Source organism: Cyrtonyx montezumae, unplaced genomic scaffold, assembly GCF_038088225.1.
Source record: "Cyrtonyx montezumae isolate F1298 unplaced genomic scaffold, pur_monq_1.0 scaffold_20, whole genome shotgun sequence".
Classification (NCBI taxonomy): Eukaryota; Metazoa; Chordata; class Aves; order Galliformes; family Odontophoridae; genus Cyrtonyx; species Cyrtonyx montezumae.
In genome coordinates, this window is record NW_027071937.1 from 9582797 (window position 1) to 9607034 (window position 24238).

The window sequence follows — 24238 nt, forward strand, 5'->3', positions numbered from 1 at the left end:
TTTTGCACAGTGCTGGGGAGAAGGCAGCATTACTCAGCTCCACCTCCTTTGAGTGCAGCTCGTGGGTCAGCAGAAGGCTGTGCAGGCACTGCATCCCCTGGCAGCATCGTCTTGGCATGGGTTTCTCTTTCACCTGAGCCAGATTTGATGGCCAGCAGGAGCCTCTCTGCTCCCTGCAGTTCAGGCTCATCAGCACAGGGAGCAGAGACAACAGCAAGCAAAGGTGAGTCATGGTGTTCTAAAATTCTCTTTTAAAAGAGAAGCAGAGGTGGGAGCTCTCCTTACTTACACTAGAGCCCAAGGAAGGGGATGTGGCACTGGGCTTTGGGAGCAAGGCCAGAGATATCCCTCCCAGTGAAGTGGGAGAGTGAAAGGGAATAGGAGCAAAAAGGCAATCTTTAGGCTTCTCCCTTTTTCAGGGAATGTATGAGGTGTAATCCAGTGCTAGCAAGTGTGAGTGAAGAGAGAAAGAAATAGACCTTGTCTGAGTTGGTCTCACCCATACCCAGCCTTTCAAATAAGCTAAATATAAGAAGTGTGTGTACGTGCCTGTCACTGCAGGGAAGCTTCTGCCAGATCATGCAGATATATATAGTTCCTCTGAGCATCTCTAGAGGTACCAGTGTATTTGCTTTGGGGTTTATAAGAAAAAAAAAATCAAAACCTTGAGGCTGAGGAGCTGCACTTACAATTCAGTGCTGGCTGGAGCTGTATGTCATACAAGGTCTCAGTTGGTACAGAGCAGCAGGAGGGAGAAGTGCAAATCCATCACTGCATCTGTGGCCTGCTGCCATGGAGGGCCAGCTTCCTGAGCATGGGGGCAGCAGCTGGTGGAGTCACTGACCTGAGGTGTGGGTGGGAGCTGTGTGCCCCATATTTACTTTGGTGAATGTTCCTTGCCACCCTCCTCTCTGGTGTGGGAAGGCACAGCAGGATGGTTAGCAGCTCCTGTTGCTGCTGGGAGTCTTCAGCGCATGACTTGGTGTAGCTGTTGTGCTGAGACCCAAGAGGAGCTGTGTGCTGGGAGCAGGCAGCTGTGTGTCGGTCTCTGCGGGCTTTGCAGCCTGCCCTGTGTGCCGGCAGCACCGGAGCTTGGCTGGCTGCAGCCCACAGTCATCCTGCAGCCACGTGGCCTCGAGTGTGGCTGCTCCATGCTCATACACCGACCCCTGCGGTCGTTCTGGGCAAAGGCAGTGTGCCTGCGTCGTCCTGGTGGCCCAGGTCTTAGCACAGGTGGCCAGCCCTGCTTGCTAAAGCTGTCACTGGTGTTAATCTGTTGGTGGCTGTCACAGAACTCGTCCCCACAAGAGAGCTAAGCTGCTTTAGTTCTGCTGCTGAGCCCAAGGACAGGCTCTCGGTACCTGACCTGTGCTTTGCTCCATCTCCTTGCCAAAATGCCAGGTAGAAAAATAGCACAAGGACAGACGGACTGGCAGCGGCAGTTCACGTCACCTGCAGACCAGCCTGGTGTCCAGCATCCTTGCAGCAAGCTGTCCTTCTGCCTCCAGGCTGAGGAACCATCTGATAACTGCTGTCCACATTTATTCTTGGCCACTTTATGCTTATTTGTTCCTTCACCAGCGCTGCTGTTCTGGTGCTGCTGCCCCCACCCTGCACAGAGCCGTGCCGTGCTGCTGTCCTGGCACCGCTTCCCCCCTGCATTCATCTTCCTGAGGCTGTGCCACTCCAGATGAGGTCATGCTGGGGCTCATACTGAATGCTTCCCATGAAGGAATATGCCTCTGCAGCATCCTGGGATGGTGCTGGCCGTGTTCACAGCTGCAGCTTGCTGCAGGTTCGCAGTGCACAGTGGCTCTGTGTCATTGCCCAAGATTCATGAGAAGGGCCACGTGCACGGGGGGAACTCTCACCCTATTTCTCTTGCTCCTGAAAGGTCACAGGATTTTCCCTTGGCTTGCCAAAAGCTCGGGCTGGGAAGTTGCCTCCTTCCCCCAGCACGGAGTGTGAAATGGTTATTGAAGCTCAGGTGCTGCCCGCAGCCCCTCCTGCACAGCCCCCGCTGTACCCAACCTGCGCTGCCCCGGAGCCCACGGATGCGTGGTTGTGGGGAAATCCCTCTGGGAGGACGGGCTTAGGGACCAGTTGCTGTAACCTAGCAACAGCCTCCACCGTGGTACAAAGTAATGAATCCAGAGATGGCTCTGTCTGCTGCTTAAAGACACCGGGAAAACTGGCTGAGCCTTTTTAACTGTCGGTTTTGCCTCGAAGCCGTCCTCCGATGTGTGCCGGGCACCGTGAGGGCCCGGAGCTGCGCTCAGCGCTTCCCGGGGCGGCTGCCGAGCTGTGACCGCAGCACCGGGAGCTGCACCCGGAGCCGCACCTCGGCCCGGTGACGCTGCGGGGCGGCCGGGAGCTGTTCTCTGTGCGCGTGTGCTGTGCTCGGGGCTGTGTCGCGGCTCCGGGCAATGGGCGGCCCCGAGTCGTGGCTCCAGGGGTATCCTGGGCCCCGAGAGACGGGGGCGGCTCGGAGAGACCTCTGGAGAAACCCGAGCCCTGAAAGGTGCGGAAGAGCAGCAGAGCGGAACGCAGCCCCGGAGTGAAGGTTTTATCTTTGGCCCCACCCGCAAAGCGCCCGGCAGCGGTGCATCGGGGGACGGGTTTGCTGAAGTGAGGGCGGCGGTGTGGGGGTGGGCCCAGGGGGGCCCGGCTGCAGCGCAGACCCCCGCACACCGCCGGGCGCTCTGCACGAACCTGACCCCGCACGCAGTGGGCGGCCGAGCCCCCCCAGCCCCCGCCCTCCTCCGCTGCCGTCACCTCACGGCTCTGCCTCTTCCCACGGCCGCCGCCGCCCCGAGCGCTGCCCGCACCCATCCCGCAGCCGTGCGGTGCTCCCCATGGCCCCGGTGCGGCTCTCGCTGCCGGCGGTCAGACCCGAACCCGCGACGGCGGTTCTGCTGCCGTCGACGAGGACAGCCTGGGGGGGCGGCTCGGCCCCGACCCGCGTGACACCTTCCAGGTCCCGTCCCCCTGCGGCGTCCCCGGCGCCGGGACGGGTCCCGCATCGTTTGGGCGTCTTCCGTGAATTTCACTTCGCTCCCCCCGCCCGGCTCCCAGCCGCGCTCCCCGAAGCTCCGGCCCCGGCCCCGTGCCCGCGCTGAGCCCCACGGCGCGGGGAAAGCTCCCCCTTCCCCCCCCCACCCCGAGTGCGGCCGCTGAGCGCTGCGATGAGCGCGTCGGGACTCGGCGCTGGCGCGGGGCCGGCAGCAGACGGGGAGCAGATGGAGGGGGTCGGGGGCGGCCGAAATGAGCGCTGCGTCCCGCGGGGAGGAAAATGGAAACGCCGCGGTGGGGGCCGGACCCCAACACCCCGGGAGCTGTCAGGGGCGAGATCGGGCTGCGCGGAGCCCGCGGCCGTCCCCGCCCGCACATCCCTGCGCTGACCGCCGGGGCTCAACGCCAGCGCGTCCCTGCGGGCGGCGGCGTGGGGACATCGAGGCACTGCGACCGCGCGTCGTCACGGCGCGTCCCGGGGGGGCGGGGGAGAACCGGTGGGGGCCGGGCTGGGGCCTAGCGGAGCCGAACCGGGGCTGGGAGGAGTGCGGGAGGCGGTGCCTGGGGTGGTGGCCCGGTTCGGCCCGGCCCGGCCCCGGCTGATAACTCCGCCTGCTGTATTTATGAGAAAACAAGCGGCGGCAGTGCTGGGTGGCCGCTGCAGAGCGCCGTGCCGTGCCTTGCCGTATCGGGCGGAGCCGGGCCGGGCCACGGGCGCCGGGGCGGTAGTGGGCCGAGCTTAGCGCGGCGGCGGTGGCGGGGATGCTGAGGGGGGGCCGCCGGGGCGGCGGGCGAGAAGCAGGTAAGGGGGGAACGGGGCGGGTGGTCGAGGCCTTCTGCACCCCCGAGACCCCTGCAGGGCATCCCCCTGCGACCTCCCCGGGCCATTCCTTCCAATCCTATCGCATCTCTTCCCATCACATCCCCGCTATGCTTCCCCCACGCTCCACATCTCCATCCCTTCCCCCCCCCCCGCCTCCAGCCCTGCGCCCTTCCATCCTCATCCCACCGTATCTCTTGCGCCCTCCCAGGCCATCTCCAGCCCATCCCCATCTCATCCCCATCCCCATCCCATTCCACCCCTGTGCCTCCATCGCCGCGCCGCAGTGCCATCTGTTCCCGGCCCCGGCTCAGCGCAGTCCAACGGGCCCGGTGTCACCCGGTGCCGGTGCGCAGCGCGGGTCACCGCCTCGGGACCGGCAGCAGCTCCACTTTCCCCGGCCGCGTCCCCTCGCCCCGCCGGGCACTGCATTCCGGGCGGGTGATGGGGGCTGCGGCGGTGACACGGTTATCAGCACGACCGGGGGGGGTCCCTGCATGGAGCACCCAGGCCTGGGCTGCAAGTGCAGTGCACTGCCCGTGTATGTAGTGCGCCTTGCACAAGCATGGTGCTTGGGCCGTGTTGTGCACACACACACACAGTGTGCCCGAGGCTGCAGGGCCGTGCAGAGGCAGCCAGCTCGGTGCAGCGCAGTGTGCACTGGCAGCATGATTGTGCTGTGAGTGCAGTGCTGCGGCAGCAACGTGCTCGGTGCAGCGCGTGTAGGCAAAGTGCTGGCGGTGCAGGCGGGGGCTGTGCTGGCAGCGCACCCAGGCTGCCCATGCGTTCTGCGTGGTGGGCACAGGGGGTGCAGCAACGCCCATGGACTGGCAGCGTGCTTGGGGCGACGTGCAGCTGTGCCAGGTGGGCTGAAGGGCACTGCTCAGTGCTGAGCCCACCGTGGGCACGGGACGGGCTGGGGGCAGAGCAGGTTGGGGGCAGTGGCACTGCACAGCCCTCACACCGCCTGCCCGTGCCACGTGCAGGGAGTGACCCAATTCTCAGAGCCTCCCCAGGGCCCCTCCTGCAGCCTGGTGTCTCTGCTGCCCCAAACGCCCTCACACTGCTCCCTGCACGCTGCTCCGGAAGGCTGTGCTGGGCCCCTCGGTGCCATGTGGGGCCACGGCTGTGGGCAGCGTGCTGCTGGCACACAGCAGGCAGATGTGTCCCCTGGCAGCAGAGGTGTGGGGGGGCTGTGACAAGCCGCTGGGGAGGGGGTGAAGGGGGATGCAGGTGGTGGGTTTGCTGTGCCCCCAGGGGGTGCCATGGACCCCACACAGAGAGCTTAGAGAGCATCTGCAGCCCCAAAACGCTGCCAGCTGATGGTGGCATCCTTAGGGGGACACAAGAGGAACCCAGCAGGGGCAGGAGCAGGCCTAGGGGCAGAATGAGTCTGCTGGCACCTACCATGAGCAAGAGAGTGAGTGGGAGCAAAATCCTCTCCCTGCAGAGAGGACATGGTGCTGGGGACCCATGGGCAGTGGGAGTGTGTCTTTGTCCACCCTTGGGGACCCAGATACAGTCCTCACTGGCACCTTGCTGTCCCCAGGACTCAGCCCCACCCCAGGAGCCATGCTGAGTTCTGCCTGAGTGCCCAGATGGGGCTGCTGTGTCACAATGGTGTCTGTCCCACCATGAACAGCCACAGTGGGACTGTTCCTGCCTCTGATACACAGTGGATGCCCATGTGGGTTCTCCCCAGGCACTGCTGCACAGCCCTGTTGCTCCCCCTGGCCCCCTGCCGCGCAGCCTCCCCATGCACCCACGCCATCCTCGCAGAGGAGGAATAATTTGGGGAAACCATGGCAACGCTGGGGATGCCAGCACCACGATGTCCCCATGTTCCCCTGGCAGCACGACCTGTGCAGCTCAGTGGGTGGTGGGTATGTCTGTGTGACACAGTGTCCACATCCCTGGAGCTCACTGTGCCCCATGGCACCAGCAGCCACTTGCTCTCGCAGCCATGACCCTCACCCACCTCTTTTATTTTGCAGCGCTGGGATGGAGCCACCACGGGGCCCTTGGCCAGCTCAGCCCACCTGCCCCATCCCTGCTGCTGCTGGACCAGGTAGGACCCTGGCCCATGGGCCACGGTTCCCTGCCTGCAAGCAGCCCTGATGCCGTGGGGACAGATTGCCCAGTGCTGCTGCTGGTGTCATGCACTGGGCTTCTGCCCTGCTGTGCCCACAGGTGCTTCCAGAGGCACCTCCTGACCTTTCCACACCAGCACCAGGCACTCCCTGGCCACCGGGCTCCCTGTTTTCCCAGGCAGAGGCGCCTCCCCCTGCCCTACCACCTTCACCCCCTCCCCGACACCTATGTCCACCTCCCAGCCCCCAACTTCAGTACAAGGCAGGGCTTTACCCAGATGGTAAACGAGGGCTCCAAGGCACCCTGCCACGTCTCTGTAGCCTACACTACACCTTGCCAATAAAGTCTGTTCCTTTTCTCCCTGAAATGCATTCCCTGTGGTCCTCTGCTTCTGTTTAAAGCAAAACACATTCTGAATCCCTTTGCAATGCAGCTTTTTGCCTCCTGCAGCAGTCTGCACATCCCCGTGCCCCCAGCCCCCCCCAGCCAGGTGGTCCATGTACTTTGCCTTAGGACTGAGCAGCCATCCCCACAAGCAGACCGTGCTCATGTGAGCTTGGTGCTGACTGCAGGCTGCAGCCATTCCCCCCGTGGGCTTTCACTGAAGGTGACTGCAGAACCCACCAGGTGCCTGGCTGAGCCAGCCTACCTTCTGTCCTGCTCACCTTGGCATATCAGCAGCACACCGAGTGTCCCCTTGCCACACAGCTGTCCCATGGCTCTGCTCCCCATGCTGGGAGTGCCATCTGCAGCACTCTGTGCCTGTGCCCATCCCCTCACTGACACCCATCCCACTCCTCCAGAGAACGGCCCAGCCAGGGAGACCCGTGCTAGTGCAGGGCAGCACAGGATGTGGGAGAGGACAAAGCTGGAAGGTGCTGAGTGAGTGCAGCCCCTCTGCAGCTGGGTCACCTGAGCCATGAGTGGTGAGGAAGTGTCTGAGGAGCTGCTGCTGGCTTCTGGGCTGGGGGCACGGCCACAGCACCCTGGTGCCAGCCCTTGCTGTCAGCTGTGCCAGCCTGCATGAGCCCTGGGCTGCACTGTAGCTGCAAGCAGCCAGGACTGCTGTCACTCCAAGGTGTTCATGGGCTGTGGGTGTGTGGAGCTTTCCTGCACACTGTGGGGGGGTGCCCACAGCTCCCATTCTCAAGTGATGCTCCCAGTGGTGCACCACGTGCTGGCACAAGAGTTCACTTGTCCTGGGAGCCTTGGATGGCCACAGCGCGGTGCCAGAAACGTCCCCATCTGCTATAAACCTCCCCTGCCAAGCCCCCTGAGCCCTGCTCTGAGCTGCCATTTCCTACAGTACTGCAGGATGGTCTCCGTGTCCCAGACCTGACTCCAGCAGGTGGGCGCAGTGGTTGGTGGGCTCCTGCCCTTGGTCAGCTGGCACAGTAGTGCCACGCTGCCACGCTCCCAGCTGCACACACAGGTGCTGTGGCATTTATGTGCCCTCTGGACAGCAATCCTTTCTGAACAGCAATCCTTTCTGAACAGCATCTCAGTGCCTCTCCACAGTGGGAGCAATGCATTAGTGCAGCAGGGCTGGGACACCCCTGATCTCCCTGCGTGAGTTTGATCCACAGTGGCCTCAAGCTCCTCGCCAGGATTTAGGGACCTTTCTGTTCTCTTGCAGGGCCAGCCACCTTCCCCTGAGGCCATCTGAAAGAAGCTGGCGACAGAAGTGTCACTTTTAAGATGACACGAACGGACCCACCTGACATCCTGGTGTCTACGGTGTACCAAGACATAAAAGTGGCCTCCGCAGCCCCTGGGGATTCAATTGTCCGCCAGCCCCTGGCGCGATGTGACGCCTCCATGTCCTCCTCTCTGCCCCGCGACCCGCAGCCCTTCAACAAACGCCACTGCCGGAGCTTCGACTTCCTCGAGTCGCTGGACGAGCCTCTGGGTGCTCCCCCGGCCATGGAGCGGCTGTGCCTGCAGCCCGGCACCCCTGAGCCCACAGCGGGGCCACCAGGCCGATGCGTGCCCCCCAAGCCAGACCTGTATGGTGGCAGAGCCCCACCACCGGCCAGGGAGGCTCCACGGGGCGAGCCGAAGCGGCGGGCCCGCTCCAAGAGCGCGCCACGGGTGAAGCCCTCCTTCACCCCGGTGCCCATCGCCGTCTCAGCGTCACCACCCCCGGCGCGACGTGGGCGCGAGGCGCTGCGGGTGGAGCGGGGCCCGCAGCGTGCTGAGCCGTCACCGCGCCGCGACAGCCACGTGCCGCTGCGAGCATTGGCCAACGAGGTGCACCCCATCAAGCTGCAGCCACAGCGCAGCAGCGTCAGCCGCATCTCCCCGCTCTGCGTGGGCAGCAACTGCTTTGAGGAGGGGCCGGGAGCCAAGGTGGGCGCCAGCCCCCACGTCAAGTGCCGCGTGGACATCAAGCCAGACGAGGCGGTGCTGGTGCACACCGCGCGCAGCCTGCGGGCCGCACAGGGCCGGCTGGAGCCGCAGCACTGGCCCCGCGCCCCAGGGGCTGCCCGCAGCCTGGTGGTTCCGGGGAGCAGGCAGGTGTCTGTGTCCCGCACGCCCACTCCCAGCGACTCCTACAGCGGGGAGCCCTCACTCATGCCCTACCCCGGTGAGTACTTCGACACAGACCCACGGGTGCTGGCGTACCAGACGGTGCCAGTGCCGGCCTCGAGGGAATTCAGGGAGTACCCCGAGAGGGGCTGCATGACCTTCTCAGCAGCCAGTGTCCCCACCAAGTTCTTCTACGCGGAGGAGCCGGTGCGGTGCCCCAGCCCCGCTGTGCCACTGCGGAGTGCAGGCTATGCCAGCTACCCCTACCCTGTGCGCCACGGCCCCCCGCCACACTTCTACGTGGAAGACCCGGCCAAGGCGGGCGTGCACACAATGCCACCACGGACGTTGTACGTGGAGGAGGCACGGCCCTTCCCCGTGCAGGAGGCACCCACCCATGCCTTCTACGCAGAGGAGCCCCGCTTCTACACCCCACGCAGCACTCCTGTCAAGGCCCTGTATGCGGAGGACACCCGGACGTACCCAGCACTCGGCTCCTCAGCCAGGGTCCTCTATGCTGAGGACTACGGGAAGTACCGTGAGCGGGAAGTGCTCTCGCGAACATGCCCCCCTCCCCGCAGCACCCAGCCTTTGCACTTCAGCGACTGGTACTGCCCCGAGCGGAGCGCACTGCCCTACCAGAGCTTGCAGGTTTCACACTTTGCCCCACGGCCGGCTGGGCGTGAGGCCATGCTCTCCTCCTGGCACGCCAGCTACAGCACAAACCCACCACGGCTGGGCCGGGACAGCCAGCACTACTCCAAATCCTGGGATAACATCCTGGCGCCTGCAGCACACAGGGAGGAGGCCCTGCAGCGCGGGCGCAGCTACGAGAACCTGCTTGTCCAGGAGCAGCACCGTGCCTTATCCCCCGACGAGCGCCGGCAGCCAGTGGTGATCAACCTGTCGAGCTCACCCAAGCGCTATGCCGCCTTGTCCCTGTCAGAGAGCTCCATCCTCGAGCGGGTGCACAGCGACAGCGGCCGTGGCCCCCTGGGCCGCTCCTGGTACGTCACACCAGAGATCACCATCACTGACAACGATATCCGTGCCAACGGGCTGGGCCGCAGCGAGCGGCGCTCAGCCAGCTGGGATGTGCTGGATGGAGGGCGGGAGCAGGCACCCTACGCTGCGCCCTATGCCCCGCAGCCCATCCCCAAGGACAGTGGCTCGGCGCGCCAGCGCAGCCTGGAGCAGCTGGATGAGCTCATCACCGACCTTGTCATTGACTACAAGCCAGCACCGGGCCACCGTGCAGGGGACAGAGACAGCCTGGCCGAGCAGCTCAAGAAACTCCTGAGCAGCAGTACCCCAGGACCGCCACGGCGGGGCGAGGGGAGGAAGGCTCCCCCCAGCGTGCCCGAAAGTTTCCGTCCCACGAAGGAGCAGCCGGGCCCCAGCTCTTTTGGCAGCGCTCCGCGCCCCCAGCCCTCCCCACCAGCCAGCAGCACCTTCAAGAAACCGCTGGAGAACTGCTCACCCGACCTGAGCGCGGAGGAGGACGACATGATGATGTGCTCCAACGCCAAGTGCCGGCGGACAGAGACCATGTTCAACGCCTGCCTCTACTTCAAGTCGTGCCACAGCTGCTACACGTACTACTGCTCCCGCCACTGCCGCCGCGAGGACTGGGACACGCACAAGGAGAGCTGCGTCTACGGGCGCGTGGGCAGCATCTGCCGCCACGTGCTGCAGTTCTGCCGGGAGAATGCTGAAGTGCACAAGGCCTTCTCACGCATTGCAAAGGTGGGCTACCTGTCCCGCGGCCGCGGTGTACTCTTCCTGGGCTTCCCCAACTCAGGCTCGGCTGAGAACTTCCTGCAGTTCGGGCTGGAGAGCCTGCTCATGTCCCCTACCTACCTGTCCCTGCGGGAGCTGGAGAGCTACTCAGACAACCTGGGGGAGTACGCCCGGGAACTGCGGGAGACCGGCAACCAGTATGACCCTGATGAATGTTTCCTCTTGAATGTAACAGTGGCTGTGGCCCAAAAAGTGCCAGAGAGGCCATCTCCAAAGGTGCAGGTGCCGACGGTCAGGAAATACGCCAAGGTGGCCTTAGCCTCCTCCAGCCCTGAAAAGAAGATCCCAAAGAAGGAACGGGATATGGAGACACTGATCCTGACACCGCCACCCGGCACAGCAGACATCGACAAGGAGGGTGAGGAGGGCCGCAAGGCACGGGAGGTGTGCTTCATCAACATCCAGCGGGAGCTGCGCATCCGTGGTGTCTTCCTGCGGCACGAGTTCCCTGCCGTGTACGAGCAGCTCTGTGACTTCGTGGAGAGCAACAAGCGCTTCACCCCCACCACCATTTACCCCATCGACAAGAGGACAGGCAAACAGTTCATGTGCATGATCATGGCCGCCTCTGAGCCCCGCACGCTGGACTGGGTGGCCAGCCCCAACCTCCTGGATGACATCATGTGAACATAGCACAAGGACCCCAGCAGCCGTGCGGCCCCTCTGTAGATAGGCGTTATCCCGGCAGGGTGGTGGGATGGGGACCTTCTGTTCCCCGGGGGAAGGCTGAGGAGGGGGCACTGCGGCCGCACCTGGAGCCGCGGGGTGCTGGAGCGCGGTGCCTGCAAGATCCCGCGGGTCTCCACGTGCCGCACCGCAGCCCTCCGCACCCCGTCCACGCCCGGGACCCGGTGCAGAGCTCTGAGACGCATCCTCCGGCCAGCACCCATCCCCGGCCGTGACCCGCAGGGCGCTGCTGGGCTACACCAGGTGCCGCCCGCGGGGCTGCACAGCTCTGCGGGGCCGAGTGAGAGCGGGGCTGCATAAGGTCTGCGTGCTGCGGTGTCTGCGTCCCGAGCGCGGTACCGTGAAAGCCGCGGGGTTCCCGGAGCCGGGGCAGGGCGGGGTAAGGGGACAGAGCGGGGACAGAGCTCGGCGCCGAGCCGAGCCCTACCTGGAGCCGAGCCCCGGGCCCCGGGCCCCGGACCCCTTCCTCCGTCCGGCGCCGCAGCCGGCGGAAGCTCCGGGGCTCAGGGAACGGCCCGCGGCACCGGCGCTTCCCCCAGCCCAGCTGAGGCCACGCACCGGCACAGCCCCGCCTCGCTCCGCTCCCACCGCCCGTGGGCTGGGCGCGGCCGGAAGGGGCGGGCACATCCCCTCCCCCAGCCGCGGGGCGCGGCCTGGTGCTGATTGGTCGCGCTGCGCCGTACGCCCCGGAAGGGGCGGGGCCACCGTCGGGGCGGGAGTGATGGCGGCGGCGGCGCTGCAGCGCGTGGCGGACGTGGAGATCGACGATGGCGGTGTGTTCAAGTACGTGCTGCTGCGCGTGTGGCCGCGCGTCCACGGCGCCTCGGATCCCGGGAAAGAGGTGGTGCGCGGGCACGGCTGGGCCGAGTACCACGGTAAGGGCGGGGCGGGGCGGGGCGGGGCGATCCCATCCCTGCAGAGCGGCTGCGGGGTCCCCTTGGCGGCGCGCTCCCGGCTCGGCGCCCCTTCCCTTCCCGCATCGGCAGAGCCCCGGCGCGCTGCGAGATGGGGCTGCAGTGACTTCGGCCGCTCCCAGTGCCGTCCCGAGGCCGCTTGACCCCGCGGCGCGCTCTCTCGCAGCCGATATCTACGACAAAACGGCGGCCGAGCTGGAGCCGCAGGGCTTCGACTGCGAGTGCCTGGGCGGCGGCCGCATCTCCCACCAGAGCCGGGAGAAGAAGATCCACGTCTACGGGTACTCGGTGGTGAGTGGCCCCGCGCAGCCCCGCGGTGCGGAGGTGCCCGGCTGAGGAGGGCTGGGGTTGGGCTGCCCTGGGCGCCGTGTCGCGCTGGCTGTGTTGGCTGCAGCGTGGGATCGGAGAGCGGCTCCTCCTTCCTGGCGGCCGCGGCTGTGACGGTGCCCACGTGGGTGTTGCCGCACGGTGAGGATTGGCGGTGGGCGGCTGAGTGCAGACCGCAGCTCAATGTCTGCTGTGCTGGGAGTGCCTGCAGGAGTTGCAAGCCCGCTCTAGTCCTTTGCCTCTGTCCCCCCTCATCAATCATTGCTCACCCACCTCCCTTCGTCCATCGCTGCTCCTCTGCTGAAGCTGCCACCTGCTCCTAGGGAGCTCAGGGACACCAGCTCTGCTCCCAGTTCCTGTCTCCAGGGGTTACTCTCGCTGAGGGATGGCACTGCCCTGGGGTGGGGGCTGAGCTGCACAGAGCCTGAGCCAGTGCTGTGCTTCAAGTCACAGCCATTCTGCTTTCACAGACTTAGGGCCTGTCCTTTCTCTCAGGGCATCTGATTGCTTTCAGCTGACTCATTGGCTCATTAAGCTCTTCTGCAGTTGGTAACTGCATCTACTTCTGAATTCCCTTTCGTCTTGCAGGGCTTTGGGCGAGCAAATCACTCTGTGACTACAGAGAAGCTGAAAGCCAAGTATCCGGACTATGAGATCACCTGGGCAGATGAAGGCTACTGATATGACCTGGTGGGGCGGCAGCACCAGCCTGGAGCTGGTGGCGTTGTTTCCAGTGTTCACTAAATGGCATCAGGGTCCCCATGCTCAGCAATGCCCTGAGCTCTGCTGGGCTTCTCTCTCGAACTTGCTGCACTGATGAGCTTCCATCCTCTGGGAGAACTCGCCCATCTCTGCTGTCACCACGCTTTCCATGTGCCACAGACTCTTCCCATCTCCCTGCCACGGAGCCACAAAGCCCGTGGGCGAACTCCTTACCTGGGTGAAGCTGGTGGGTGCTCGGTTTCCCCTCTGGCAAGGGTTTGTCCCATGTATATGTGAGAATTAAACACGTTGGGGAGCGTTGCTGGCCCTGTTTGGTTGTGTTTTAATGGCTCAGCTTCTTCCTGCATGTCCGGTGGGTCTGGTGCTTCCTTACAGCAGGAGCAAGTCCTCAAGTTTCCAGCTCTGCAGACATCTGTTGGAGGCAGTGCTTTGTGACTGACAGTAGAGTGCGTGTCAGGATTAGCCTTGGGAGCCACTGCAGTGAATGGGATGGGCTGTGAAAATAGTACATGTCCTGCAGCCCTGAGAGCACCAAGCTGAGCTGGGAGACAACTGTGAGAAAGGGATGGGCCCCCATTGCCTGATAAAGAGGAGAGCAAAGCGTGCACTCAGTCATCTTGGGCAGAAGGAGGACAGCAGTGACAGTAGCTCACAAAATGTGTCCCTTCATCTTCTGCTCCCAGCTACTGGGAAACAGCACAGAGCTTCCAGGGTGTGTGGGCAGTGACTGATCACATCTCAGTCCTTGAATTTAACCATCCAGACAGCCAGCACTGGATTCTGTGCCTTAGTATTTCCTAGCTTGCTCTTCCAGGGGAGCTCTCTGTTTACACTTTGATAGTGAGGGAGATTGAGGGAATGAGGGGCTAGGTGAAGCAGCAGAGGAAGCTGCAGAAGGTTGGGTGGCAGAAGAGCTCAGAGCACTGCAGGTCAGGCTGGCTGTGTGGGTTGCTCCATGGCTGCCTCGTACAAGGCCAGGGCAGTTGTTCGATGCGGATAAGAATAAGAACCAATGAATGGTTTGGGCTGGAAAGGACCCTGAAGATCATTGTTCTGACTCCCTGCTGTGGGCTGGGTGCCCCCCACCAGCTCAGACTGCTCAAGATCTTAGGCACCTCCAGGGGTGGGACTGCCACAACTTCTCTGGGTGACGATGTCAGGGCCTCACCACTCTCAGAGTGAAGAATTCCTCACATCTAGCCTAAATCTCTCTTTCAATACTGAGCACTTAACCTTTGTCCTGTCACTACATGCCTTGATAAAGTGTCCCTTTAAGGCAGTGTCTTGTCACCTTCACTGGAGAAGATCTAAACCACCTCCAAGTAGAGACGAGGCACAGAGCTCATATCTGTGAGCAAGAAAGTCATCCATTATAGAAATCCTGCAGCATAGTGCTGTGGAAAAGCAGCTCTGGGGTTGACTCCATCCTGGTATCAGGGGTCCCATTCACTGAAACCAAACAGATGTTGGGCAATCAAACCCAGGGAGGAGAGAGAAGTGTCATGGATCAGTGGGATCAGCTGCACAGGGGCTGCTCTGCCCTGGGTCTCTGTGCCCCAGCCAGAGTGGCTGCTCTGGGGGAGGGCATTGAGTTCATCACTTCCACGTGTCCCCTCTCACACTCAGGAGTTGGGCCCCATCTTTTACTACACCTGTTGCAATCGTGCTGTGCAGCAGCACAGATAACGAAGGGGCTGAAGTCCAGAGTGGGGCAGCTCCTGGGGAGCAGATTCCAGCCTGAGGCTCATGGCATGGCCTCCCCCAGCTGCTGCCTCTCCTGACTCCCTTCTGCCCTCACATCCCTTCTGCCCACGATGCTGAGGCTCATACTCCTCCCTGCTCTTCTGCTACTGGGTGAGTTGTATTCCTGCACCAGGGCTGTGCATCGGGTTGTGCTGGGGGTGAGAGGGGTCATAGCACTGCTGAACCCACCCATGCCTGTTCTATGGGAGGTTCACTGCACCCCACTGCACTGTGGCAGCTTTCCCAGCTTGGCGGGCAGCAAACCCCCACCAGGTCTCTGCTTATGTAGACTCAATGGGGATTCTCTGGGGCGAGTGCATGCTGGAGCTGCCAGGAACAGTCGCTGTCAGGAGGGTTATTGCTGATGACGTTGCTCAGCATGGGGAGGAAATGCCCAAACCTTACTGGTTTTCCCCTAGATGGTGGCTGAGGTTTGTACCAGGGTGAGGGTGGCAGGGTTTGTGCCACGCCCCTGGTGGTCTCTGGTGCTGAATGCTGGTGGTGGGAGATCCCAATCCATGAGGGCAGGGAGGGGCAGGAGCCCAGGCCAGGGGGATTTGGTTTTTCTCTGGGCCCTGCTCTGGCTGGCAGCCCATCGTGCAGAGGTGGAGGTCCTGTCCAAGAGGTGGTGCTGCTGAATGCTCTGCACTTTCCATGCAGGGTCCCAGACAGGATTGTACAGATATCACCCGCAGGATGCGTGTACTCTCTGTCACCCATGGTGGCCCCTTGCCCAGCACCTCCAGGGAGTTTTCAGCCCCTTCCTCTCTCTGGCAGCTGGGACCATCCCCTCCAGCAGGGCTGCTGTTGTCAACAGCTGTGGCAGCACGGCTGAGCACCACTGTGACTTCATGTGCCACTGCAGTGACTGTTCCGATGAGAACCAGTGTGGTGGGTGCCTGCAAGCGGGTGATGGAGCGGGGACACCGTGGCTCCCTGTGCTGACCCAGCTGTGCCCTGACCCCTGCTCCCACATCCTCAGGGTACCTGGGGGTCTTGGCCACGCTTGGCTCCCCCTTCACCTGTGATTTCGAGGAAGGTGACTGTGGCTGGCAGGATGTGAGCACCTCCACCTACAGATGGGTGCGGAGCCGGGCCACCCTGGACTCATGGGGCACAGGGCCACACTCAGACCACACCGTGGGCACAGACCAGGGTAAGCAGGGACTGCAGCATGGGCTCCCACTCCTCTGTCCAGAGTGCTCTGAAAACACTGAATCTCCCATTCTGTTAGGGTGCCGGGGCAGAGCCTGCAGGAGTAGTGCTGGCCACGGTGCTGGTGCTGCTCCATGTGTGCAGCCCCTGCTCTTCTCTGCCCTCCCCAGGGTGGTTCATGGTGACAGTGTCCCCCCCGGGAAAGGCCACAGCCACCGCCTGGCTCCGCTCACCAGTCATGCAGGAGGCGATGGCCACGTGTGAGATCTGGGCTTCGTACTACCTCTCGGGAAGTGGTGAGTGCACCCAGGATCCTGCAATGGATACCAGGGCAAGGAGGTGACCATGAGGACAATGGGGAGGGACAGAACACCTCAAGATAGATCCCTGCCATCCTGCTCACCTCTTCCGTGCTCAATACATGGAGGTGGCAGGATCTAAGTGTCCCCACTCTGGTCCAAGTCACTCCACAGGCACAGGCCCGTGTCAATGGCCACCTGTGGGCTCTCTGCAGGGCTCAACCAGACGACGTGCCCGGTGCTGCACCTGGCCGTGGCATTTGGGGACACGGTGGTGGAGCTGTGGCGGAGCCCCGAGCAGAGGGCTGAGGGCTGGCGCCAGCTGGTGGCATACCCCGGCCGGATCAAGGAGCAGTTCCAGGTGAGATGGGGACACTGGGCTGCACCAGGATCAGAGGCTGTCAAGGTGGCTCACCCAGCCGTCACCTCTCACTGCAGCTCACCTTCGCCCTAACACAACCGCCCACATGCGGGGCAGTGCTGGCACTCGATGACATCATCTTCAGGAACTGTGGCTTGCCAGGTGAGTGTTGTGGCCCCCGGAGGAGTGATTGACCTTGATACTCTGTGCGAGCTATCCTGCTGCCTGTTGTGCCTTGGGGTCAACTGTCCTGGCCAGGGTGCATAGTGGGCATGGGGAGCCCATCTCTCAGGTGTGGGGAACAGCCTGGGAGATGGAGCGTGGAGCCCGACACAGAGCTGCGCTGACTCTGTGTCCCATGGCCCAGCGGCTGGGCAGCAGCACTGCGGGACAGAGGAGAGAAACTGCAGCAGAGGCTCCTGCCTGGCCCTGGGCCGCTTCTGTGATGGCACTGATGACTGCGGGGACGACTCTGATGAAGCTGCAGAGCAATGCCGTGAGCATCTCCAGCCCCGGGATCAGGGGATGTATATGGGCAGAGGGGTTTGAGCCCATGGGACCATGGGGTGGCAGATGGCTGGCATGAGTTATCCCTGCTCTGTCCCAGAGCTATGCAGCTGCAGGGACAAAGCCACCCAACTGGTTTCATACAGCCCATCGTGCAGTCCCTTGCCTGGGAAAGGTTGGCCTTCATCCCCGTGTCACTGCTCTCACTGCTCCACAGAGCTTTTCACTTCCTGCTCCTTTGAGGAAGATCTTTGCATCTGGGAAGTGGAGGCTGGGCAGCCAGCATGGGGGAGGAACACGAGCATGGACCTGGGGACTGCCTCTGGTATTCCCACCCGGGATCACAGCACCAACAGCGCTACAGGTGTGTGTGCTGGCACTGAGTCCCCCATGCTTCCCGCCATCCTTATTCTTTCTGCCTTTGTGCCCGTGTGCCTGGCCCTGCTCAGCTCCGTCATGGTGTCTCCTCAGGCTATTTCCTCCACACCATCTCTGGGGAGGGCAGCAGCATGGCCAGGTTGATCAGCCCCACTTTCCAGGCTACCAACTCCTGCTCCGTGAGTCGCTGTGGGCATTTGTATGCTGAGCAGGGGACAGCAGCCCCATGGACATGGTGGTGGTGAGGGACAGGGTCCTCATGTGCAGGGACCCTTGCATGGGGTCAAGGCTGCAGTGGCTCTTTGCCTGGGGAGGACAGTGATTCTAGGGGTGGTTGGTGGCACCTCCAGTACCTGGTGGGAGCGCTGAGCTTCTCCAGCCCTATGTTTGAGTGCCTCATGGGGTAAGGGGGGCTTTGTGCACCTGCCCAGCCCTCACTGCCACTGCCCACCCCCAGCTCGTTCTCTACTGCCATCTCCATGGCTTGGCCACCAGCAGCCTCAGCATCTCCTATGTGATCAACTCCACTGAGCACCTGGTGAGAGAGAGGACAGGGGATACAGGTGGCTGCTGGGTCCGTGAGAGAGTGGACTTCAACCTGACAGAGAGCTTCAAGGTGGGCTGGGGCAGTGTTGAGTGAGTGGGGTGACCACAACCCCTATCCTACGGGGACCTTGTGGTGCCACTGCCCCAGCCCCAAAGCCTGCCCCTGCGGTAGGCTCCACCAGCACTGCCCCAAAGCAAGGGGCTCTCCCATGCCATATCTCTGGTCTGTGGGCCCCCAGTATGCTCATGTAGGACCGGGGATAAGGGTGGGACTGGCAATCAGAGTCCTCCTGGTGTATGCCCACACTGCCCATTTACAAATCCGCCCAGAGCCCAGAAATCACCCTGCTGGAGTAGAGAGTGCTCACACACACCATGTCACCCCACAACTTCCCCCAGCCCACCTGCCCTTCCCTATGGCCACCCCCTCCCAGCTGTGAGGGCACCCATGACAGCACCCCAGCAGCACCCGGTGGCATGCTAGGCAGGACGCACAAGGAGACATGCACAAGAGCTGCACCAATGCCTCAAACGCACCACTTCCAGCTCCAGCATCGCCCTCGTCCCCACACAGCCCCTTCCCCAGGGGTGTGCTGACTGCCACCACGGCGCTTCCCTGCAGGTACTGATCACAGGCGAGGCAGGGAGCGGGGGCACTGTGGCTATCGATGACCTGATTCTGTCTCCAGACTGTGTGCCGCAGCAGGGTGAGCTGGGGCGGGGGGCACGCGATGGGGCCACAGCTGGAAGGGCGCTGCTGGGGCGATGCCTGGGGCCGGGCTCGTCCTCATGCTCTGCCAGTACCATGCTCCAGTCCAGGGCTTTTGCCATCAGAGCCAGCTCCCTTGGCGCTGCCAGACCCGGCCCGTGTCAGCCCCTGCGCGGCTGAGGAGTTCCTCTGCAGTGATGGGAGCTGTGTCAGCATCGAGCTGGCCTGTGACTTCGCCAAGGCGTGTGCTGATGGCTCTGATGAGAACCACTGTGGTGAGAGCCAGCAGAGGGTGGGGGGCACTCAGCTCACCCTGCCCACACCCCTGCAGTGCCTGGGGGTCCAGCAAGCATCACGGCATGGCCGTGCTGAGCAATCAGTGTTGCAGGAACCACCAACTTCGAGGAAGGGACTGGGGGCTGGCATGACACCAGCGTGGGCCAGCTGTGCTGGGCTGTTCAGAGTGCCACCGAGACTACAGCCACCACCCTGGTGGGAGCAGGTGAGGTGGTTCCCACCACCCCAGTGGTGCTCCTTGGTCCCCAGGTCTACAGGGGCCTGAGAGGCTCAGAGCCCACTCCCAGCTGGGCAGAGGGATGTCCCCATGGGAGGAGTAGGGGTGATGGGAGCAGGGTGCTTCTCATGGCTTCTCAGGGGGGTTGCTGTGCAGGGCCCCTGCATCTCAGGCTGTTTCCTTGCCCAGGGGCTTTCTTGGCTCTCCAGAAAGGAGAAGGACAAATGGTGGCTCCTGCCAATGCCCGCACACCTCTGCTAGGCCCCTCTGGTCCGGCCTGCGCCATGGAGATGAGCTATTATCTGCACAGTGGCCCCCAAGGTATCCCAAGCTGGCTGAGCCCTGTCAGTCCTGTGGCTGCAGGCTGGGTGGTGCTGGGAGGTGCAGTGCTGCCCGTGTCCCCAGCACCATCTTCTATGCTCAGGTTTCCTTGCTGTTGCTGTCACGGAGCACTCCACGGGCATGACGCACCTGGCCTGGCACACACGGGGACATGGCAGCACGGCCTGGGAGCACGTCCACATCCCGCTGGGGGAGAGGGCCCGGCCCTTTCAGGTATAGCCAAGGGATGGCCCAGCTGGGAGCAGGGCCATGGCCCCCAAGGATCACTACCACCATCCCCAGGTCGAGCTGCTGGGGCTGGCAGAGCTGCAGGACCCAGTGAACATCGCTATCAACAATGTGACGTTTGTGCAGTGCGACCCTGGTGTGGAGCCCCTGGGGGCTGCAGGTGCATGGGGGCACATGGGTGTCTTGAGCTGGGTGGAGAAGGCACTGCTGCAGTGTTCCCAGTCCTGCAGCTGGGATCTGAGCCGGGATGAGCACTTCTGTCCCCAGCACTCACTGCTGCCTGGAGGAGGTGGTGGAGAGATGTGCTCAGTCCCTTATCTGCACCACCCTCACCATGGCCGCCTCTCTCTGCACAGAGCTGTCCTGCAACTTTGAGCTGGACCTGTGTGGCTGGTACCAGGACCGGGGCAGCGATTTCCAGTGGATCCGCAGCACAGGGCAGGGGCAGGGCTCCGACCACACCACCGGATCAGGTAGGGGCCTGCCTCCTCATGTCATCCCAGGCAGCTGGAGGGGCCCGGAGTCCCAATCCCCAGGCTGGGATGTGTCCTGTGTGCTGTGAGCAGCCCTGGGAGTGAGGGGGAGAGCTCAGCTGAGCAGCACTCAACGAGAGAAGGATGGGTGAATGCAGCTCAGTTGTTCCTGATGCTCAGGATACTTCCTGGCCGTGGACCCTTCTGCACCGTGGAGCCGTGGGCAGCGTGCACAGCTCATCACCTACAGCCAGGAGCCTGCTGCTGCCCCGCGCTGCCTCGCCTTCTGGTACCGCCTGGCTGGCCCACAGATCGGTATGTGGCCCTCCATCCTCAGCAGCTCACCCCAAGCTCTGTGGTGCCATGTTAGAGCCAGATGTGACATCCGCTTCCACCTCTGCCCTCTGCCCAGGCACGCTGAGCCTCAAGCTGCAGCTTCAGGGAGCAGAGGAGACGGTGCTGTGGACACAGCGGGGCAGCCAGGGCAGTGTGTGGCACCGCGGGCTGGCAACGCTCCCTGCCACGGGGCAGCAGCACTACCGGGTGAGGGCGAGGGCTGCATGGTGGCATGGAGCTGTGCGGGGCTGGCTCTCTATGCCAGAGGGCACAGGCTGGGCTGCTCTGAAGCCGCTGTCTGGCCCGGTGGCAGCTGTCCTTTGAGGCACTGCGGGACGGCTTCGTGGGTGACATGGCACTGGATGATGTGGCTCTGATGGCGGGTGCGTGTGGGGCCGAGCTGTCCTGCTCCTTCGAGGCAGGCACGTGCGGGCTGGCGGGCAGCGGGCAGTGGTGGCGGCAGCACGGCGGCACCGGCACTACCACTGGCCCCATGGCCGACCACACCACTGGCACCACCACAGGTACTGATGTCAGGGCTCCATGGGGCTCTGGGCCATCCTGCTGCCTTCACTGCCCACATGGCTGCAGCCCTCAGCCCATGGCTGAGCCACATGGGGGCTGTCCATGCAGATCCGTGCCCCCCAGGAGAGCCAGGCATCAGGCAGTCACAGCATGGGGGCTTCTTTCTCCCCAGGACATTACATGGTGGTGAACACCAGCAAATACTCACTGCCTGTGGGGCATGTGGCCACACTCAGCTCTGCACTGTACCAGCGCTCCACACCTGCCCAGTGCCTGGCTTTCTGGTACCAGCTGAGTGCCGCAGCCCCAGGTGAGCCCTGTGTGCCCCATGCCATGTCCACCAACCAGCACAGGTTGAGTGCTGGGGGCTGAATATTGCCCTGTGCCATGGACGTGCAGCACAGTGCCATTCAGCATCACCATGCCCTGGGCAGGGATTCTCCACATCCTCATGGAGGAGAACGGTGAGCAGAGGAAGCTATTCAGCATCAGCACAATGGAGGGTGACACCTGGCATCGTGGGCATGTCACTGTCCAGGCAGACATGGATTGGAAGGTGAGGGAGGACCCCAGGTAACTCCTGGTGGGATGGAGGCTGCAGGAGGGACTGCGCTGACAATGGGTACTCCCCCTGCACCACGCTGCCACCAGCCTCAATGTGCCCTCCCCACAGGTGGTGTTCAAGGCAGAGGGAGCTGGAGGTGAGCACAGCTATGTGGCACTGGATGACCTGCACGTGTCGGATGGAGCCTGCTCTGAGCCAGGTGGGAACATGTGTGCCAGGCACCCCATGGGGACACATGGCCACAGGGATGGGGACAGCCCTTCCATCAACCAACGGCACCTGCCAGCACACGTGTCTAAACATGTGTTTCCACCTAGCATCATGTGACTTTGAGTGGGACATGTGTGGCTGGAGCAGCCCCGCGGATGAGCGCCTGCATGGCTTTGCCTGGGGCTGGAAGAGCGGGGTCCCCCTGGCCAAGTACCCTGGCCCCGAGCAGGACCACACCCTGGGCACAGGAGATGGTAGGAGCCCTCAGGGGGCTGGCATGGCTTGGGGGTGCAGCAGGAGCTGCGTCAGGTTGGGCTTTCTCATGAATGTCCCTTCCACTGTGTCCCAGGCCTAAAGGGGCTGGGACACAGTTCAGTGCCTTCATCAGCTCTGTCCCGGCCCCAGGTTTGGGCTGGTACACAGGGCAGACCCCCCAGGCAGCCCACAGCCTGCACACCCAAGGGCAGTGAGAGGCTGGGAGGGTTATGGGACAGGGCCCACCCCACATGCCACCCTGCCCCTCCAGGTCACTACGTGCACTTCGACACCCGTGTGCTGGGTGCAGGGGGCACCACAGCCCGGCTGGAGAGCCAGCACCTGCCCGCCACCACTGCCGGCTGCCTGCACTTCTGGTACCACATGGACATCCCAGAGCACCTCAGTAAGAGCTGTCCCAGGGTGTGGGCAAGGGTGGGTGCTGCCCCTGGGGAAGGGGCATCAGCCTACAGTGGGAGCCAGGGGATGGCTGCTGGGGAGCAGCCCAGCACCGCTTGAGCAGGGCAGTGGGGTTCTGCCGGGCACTGCGGTCCCACAGAGGACCTGGCTGCTCCTGTGGGTTCCGAGCTGCTGCTGATACAGAGGCAGCTGTCCCCCTGTGCTGCAGCGGGTGTGGAGCTGCAGGTGAAGCTGCAGAGCGCGGTGGGGCAGCGCACAGCATGGAGTGTGGCAGGGCAGTGGAGCCAAGGCTGGCAAGGCAGCACAGTGCCCTTGGAGAGTCCCAGCGAGTTCCAGGTGAGCGGATGACCTCCTGGGATGCTGGATGCCCTCCCTGCATGCCAAGCCCAGCACCCCACCTTCCCATGCAGATTGTCTTTGAGATTACCTCACGGATGTGGCCAATGGAGGGTACCGTGGCACTGGATGATATCAAGTACAATGCCACTGGAGGCTGTGACTCCAGCTCAGAGGCACCAGGGAAAGGTGTGGGTCATCCCCAATGACAGTATCACATCCTTTGTGACCGTGGTCCCTGTAAGGCTGGCAGAATCTTTCTTCTTCTGCAGTGAAGTCTTCCAGTGGCTTTGTGGCAGAAGTGGTGCTTGGCCTTCTGCTGGCTGTCATCATGCTGGCACTGGCAGCAGCCGGTGGATGGTACTGGCTGAAGAGGAGAGCGCAGGGGAGTGGAATGGCCATGGAGAGCAACACTCCCCAGGGCTTCGACAACATCACTTTTCAAGACGTAAGCAGCAGCTCTGGCACTGCAGGGTGTGCAGGACTCTCCTGTTGGCTCAGCTGCCCCCAGCAACACCAAAACAATGCTTTCTAAAAGCTCAGCAAATCCCAGAATGCACTCAGTGGGCCCATGGCCTGCCAACACGTCAGAGAGGGGCAAAGGGCTCTGCCCCTTATCTGAGTGCTGGCAGATGAGTGACCCCAGGGCTGTGGGACTGACCTGGATGCTTTGCTGCTGTGATCAGCATTTGCTTCAGAAACAGTTGAGGTTGTGCTCCTCCTCTCCAGAACCCCACTGGGGAACGGGTCATGCAAACATTGTTCTTTTTTCTTATGCCAGCGACTTCAAACCAGCAGAGGCAGCTGAAACTGCATTCAGTTTCCTTTGAGGAGATTGTGCCACGTAGCCCCCAGCAGAGCCACCAACTCTTGCAGCTGTGCCGGGGCTGATCCCAAAGGATGGAGCCCCCGTTGGCCTCACGGTGCAGCATGGCTGCTGGGGCCCCCACATGCTGGCATATGGGTCATCCACTCCAGAACCTTATGTTTCCTATCAAACTACACTTACTGCAACCAGTTCATGCTGACCCTTCTCCTTTACAGGACAAGGTCATTATTGCACAAGTGCCAAAAGAGAGGGAGGAAGACTGACCTCAGCGAGCACCACCCACCACCACTTTTGCACCCACGAGGCATGCTCAGGGCAGAGCACCCCTCCAGCACAACCTCGCACTCCGTCCAGCCCACAGCTGCCCACCCCACAGCACGCTCACTGCCCCACATTGCACTACAGAGCAGCAGCAGGCAGTGGCCCCAGGAGCACAGCTTGACTGCTTCCACCACTACCTCCACACATGCGGGAACAGCACTGCTGTTTTTTTGTAACAAGAACTTTCTGCACCACATGGAGACAGTGTGATGTGTCTGCATTGACACTCAGGGAGCAGGGGCGTCTTGCAGGAGAACTGCCAACTGAGTGAGCAGGGTCCTGC

The 24238-nt window shown here is 62.8% G+C and overlaps 4 protein-coding genes across 5 annotated transcripts in view; 3 read left to right on the forward strand and 1 right to left on the reverse strand.

Moving 5' to 3' along the window:
• Positions 1 to 24238, reverse strand: part of PAXX (PAXX non-homologous end joining factor) — a 291630-nt gene that overhangs the window by 126821 nt on the left and 140571 nt on the right. The gene's annotated exons all lie outside the window — the stretch shown is intronic.
• AJM1 (apical junction component 1 homolog) lies at positions 3710 to 10967 on the forward strand. 2 transcript variants are annotated; one of them, XM_065737716.1, is made up of 2 exons: positions 3710 to 3814; positions 7560 to 10967. In XM_065737716.1, exon 2 carries the CDS (start codon positions 7622 to 7624, stop codon positions 10877 to 10879), a length of 3258 nt encoding a protein of 1085 aa, XP_065593788.1. In that variant the 5' UTR covers positions 3710 to 3814; positions 7560 to 7621; the 3' UTR covers positions 10880 to 10967. The 2 variants fall into 2 exon arrangements, with proteins under 2 accessions (XP_065593788.1, XP_065593789.1); XM_065737717.1 differs by lacking the exon at positions 3710 to 3814 and adding an exon at positions 5499 to 5900.
• Positions 11634 to 13203, forward strand: PHPT1 (phosphohistidine phosphatase 1). The gene is made up of 3 exons (XM_065737175.1): positions 11634 to 11814; positions 12020 to 12144; positions 12769 to 13203. The coding sequence occupies exons 1-3, from the start codon at positions 11661 to 11663 to the stop codon at positions 12859 to 12861; spliced, it is 372 nt and encodes a 123-aa protein (XP_065593247.1). The 5' UTR covers positions 11634 to 11660; the 3' UTR covers positions 12862 to 13203.
• Positions 15066 to 24120, forward strand: MAMDC4 (MAM domain containing 4). The gene is made up of 29 exons (XM_065737202.1): positions 15066 to 15089; positions 15384 to 15537; positions 15629 to 15802; positions 15972 to 16097; positions 16316 to 16461; positions 16539 to 16623; positions 16829 to 16957; positions 17186 to 17332; positions 17440 to 17525; positions 17804 to 17962; positions 18515 to 18599; positions 18727 to 18876; positions 18990 to 19103; positions 19305 to 19436; positions 19540 to 19670; positions 19740 to 19845; positions 20042 to 20158; positions 20339 to 20473; positions 20571 to 20701; positions 20808 to 21018; positions 21192 to 21329; positions 21454 to 21575; positions 21693 to 21783; positions 21902 to 22048; positions 22321 to 22455; positions 22678 to 22805; positions 22880 to 22994; positions 23078 to 23253; positions 23850 to 24120. The coding sequence occupies exons 1-29, from the start codon at positions 15066 to 15068 to the stop codon at positions 23895 to 23897; spliced, it is 3642 nt and encodes a 1213-aa protein (XP_065593274.1). The 3' UTR covers positions 23898 to 24120.

What these genes read in the sequence shown, in the direction of transcription:
- AJM1 (XM_065737716.1), top strand. Translation starts at nt 7,622, where the DNA reads ATGACACGAACGGACCCACCTGACATCCTGGTGTCTACGGTGTACCAA.
- PHPT1 (XM_065737175.1), top strand. Translation starts at nt 11,661, where the DNA reads ATGGCGGCGGCGGCGCTGCAGCGCGTGGCGGACGTGGAGATCGACGAT. An exon ending in CGGCTGGGCCGAGTACCACG is followed by an intron (nt 11,815 to 12,019) that starts GTAAGGGCGGGG and finishes GCTCTCTCGCAG; the next exon opens with CCGATATCTACGACAAAACG. An exon ending in ACGTCTACGGGTACTCGGTG is followed by an intron (nt 12,145 to 12,768) that starts GTGAGTGGCCCC and finishes TTCGTCTTGCAG; the next exon opens with GGCTTTGGGCGAGCAAATCA.
- MAMDC4 (XM_065737202.1), top strand. Translation starts at nt 15,066, where the DNA reads ATGGTGGCTGAGGTTTGTACCAGG. An exon ending in TGGCTGAGGTTTGTACCAGG is followed by an intron (nt 15,090 to 15,383) that starts GTGAGGGTGGCA and finishes CCCCTTGCCCAG; the next exon opens with CACCTCCAGGGAGTTTTCAG. An exon ending in CACCACCCTGGTGGGAGCAG is followed by an intron (nt 19,104 to 19,304) that starts GTGAGGTGGTTC and finishes TTCCTTGCCCAG; the next exon opens with GGGCTTTCTTGGCTCTCCAG.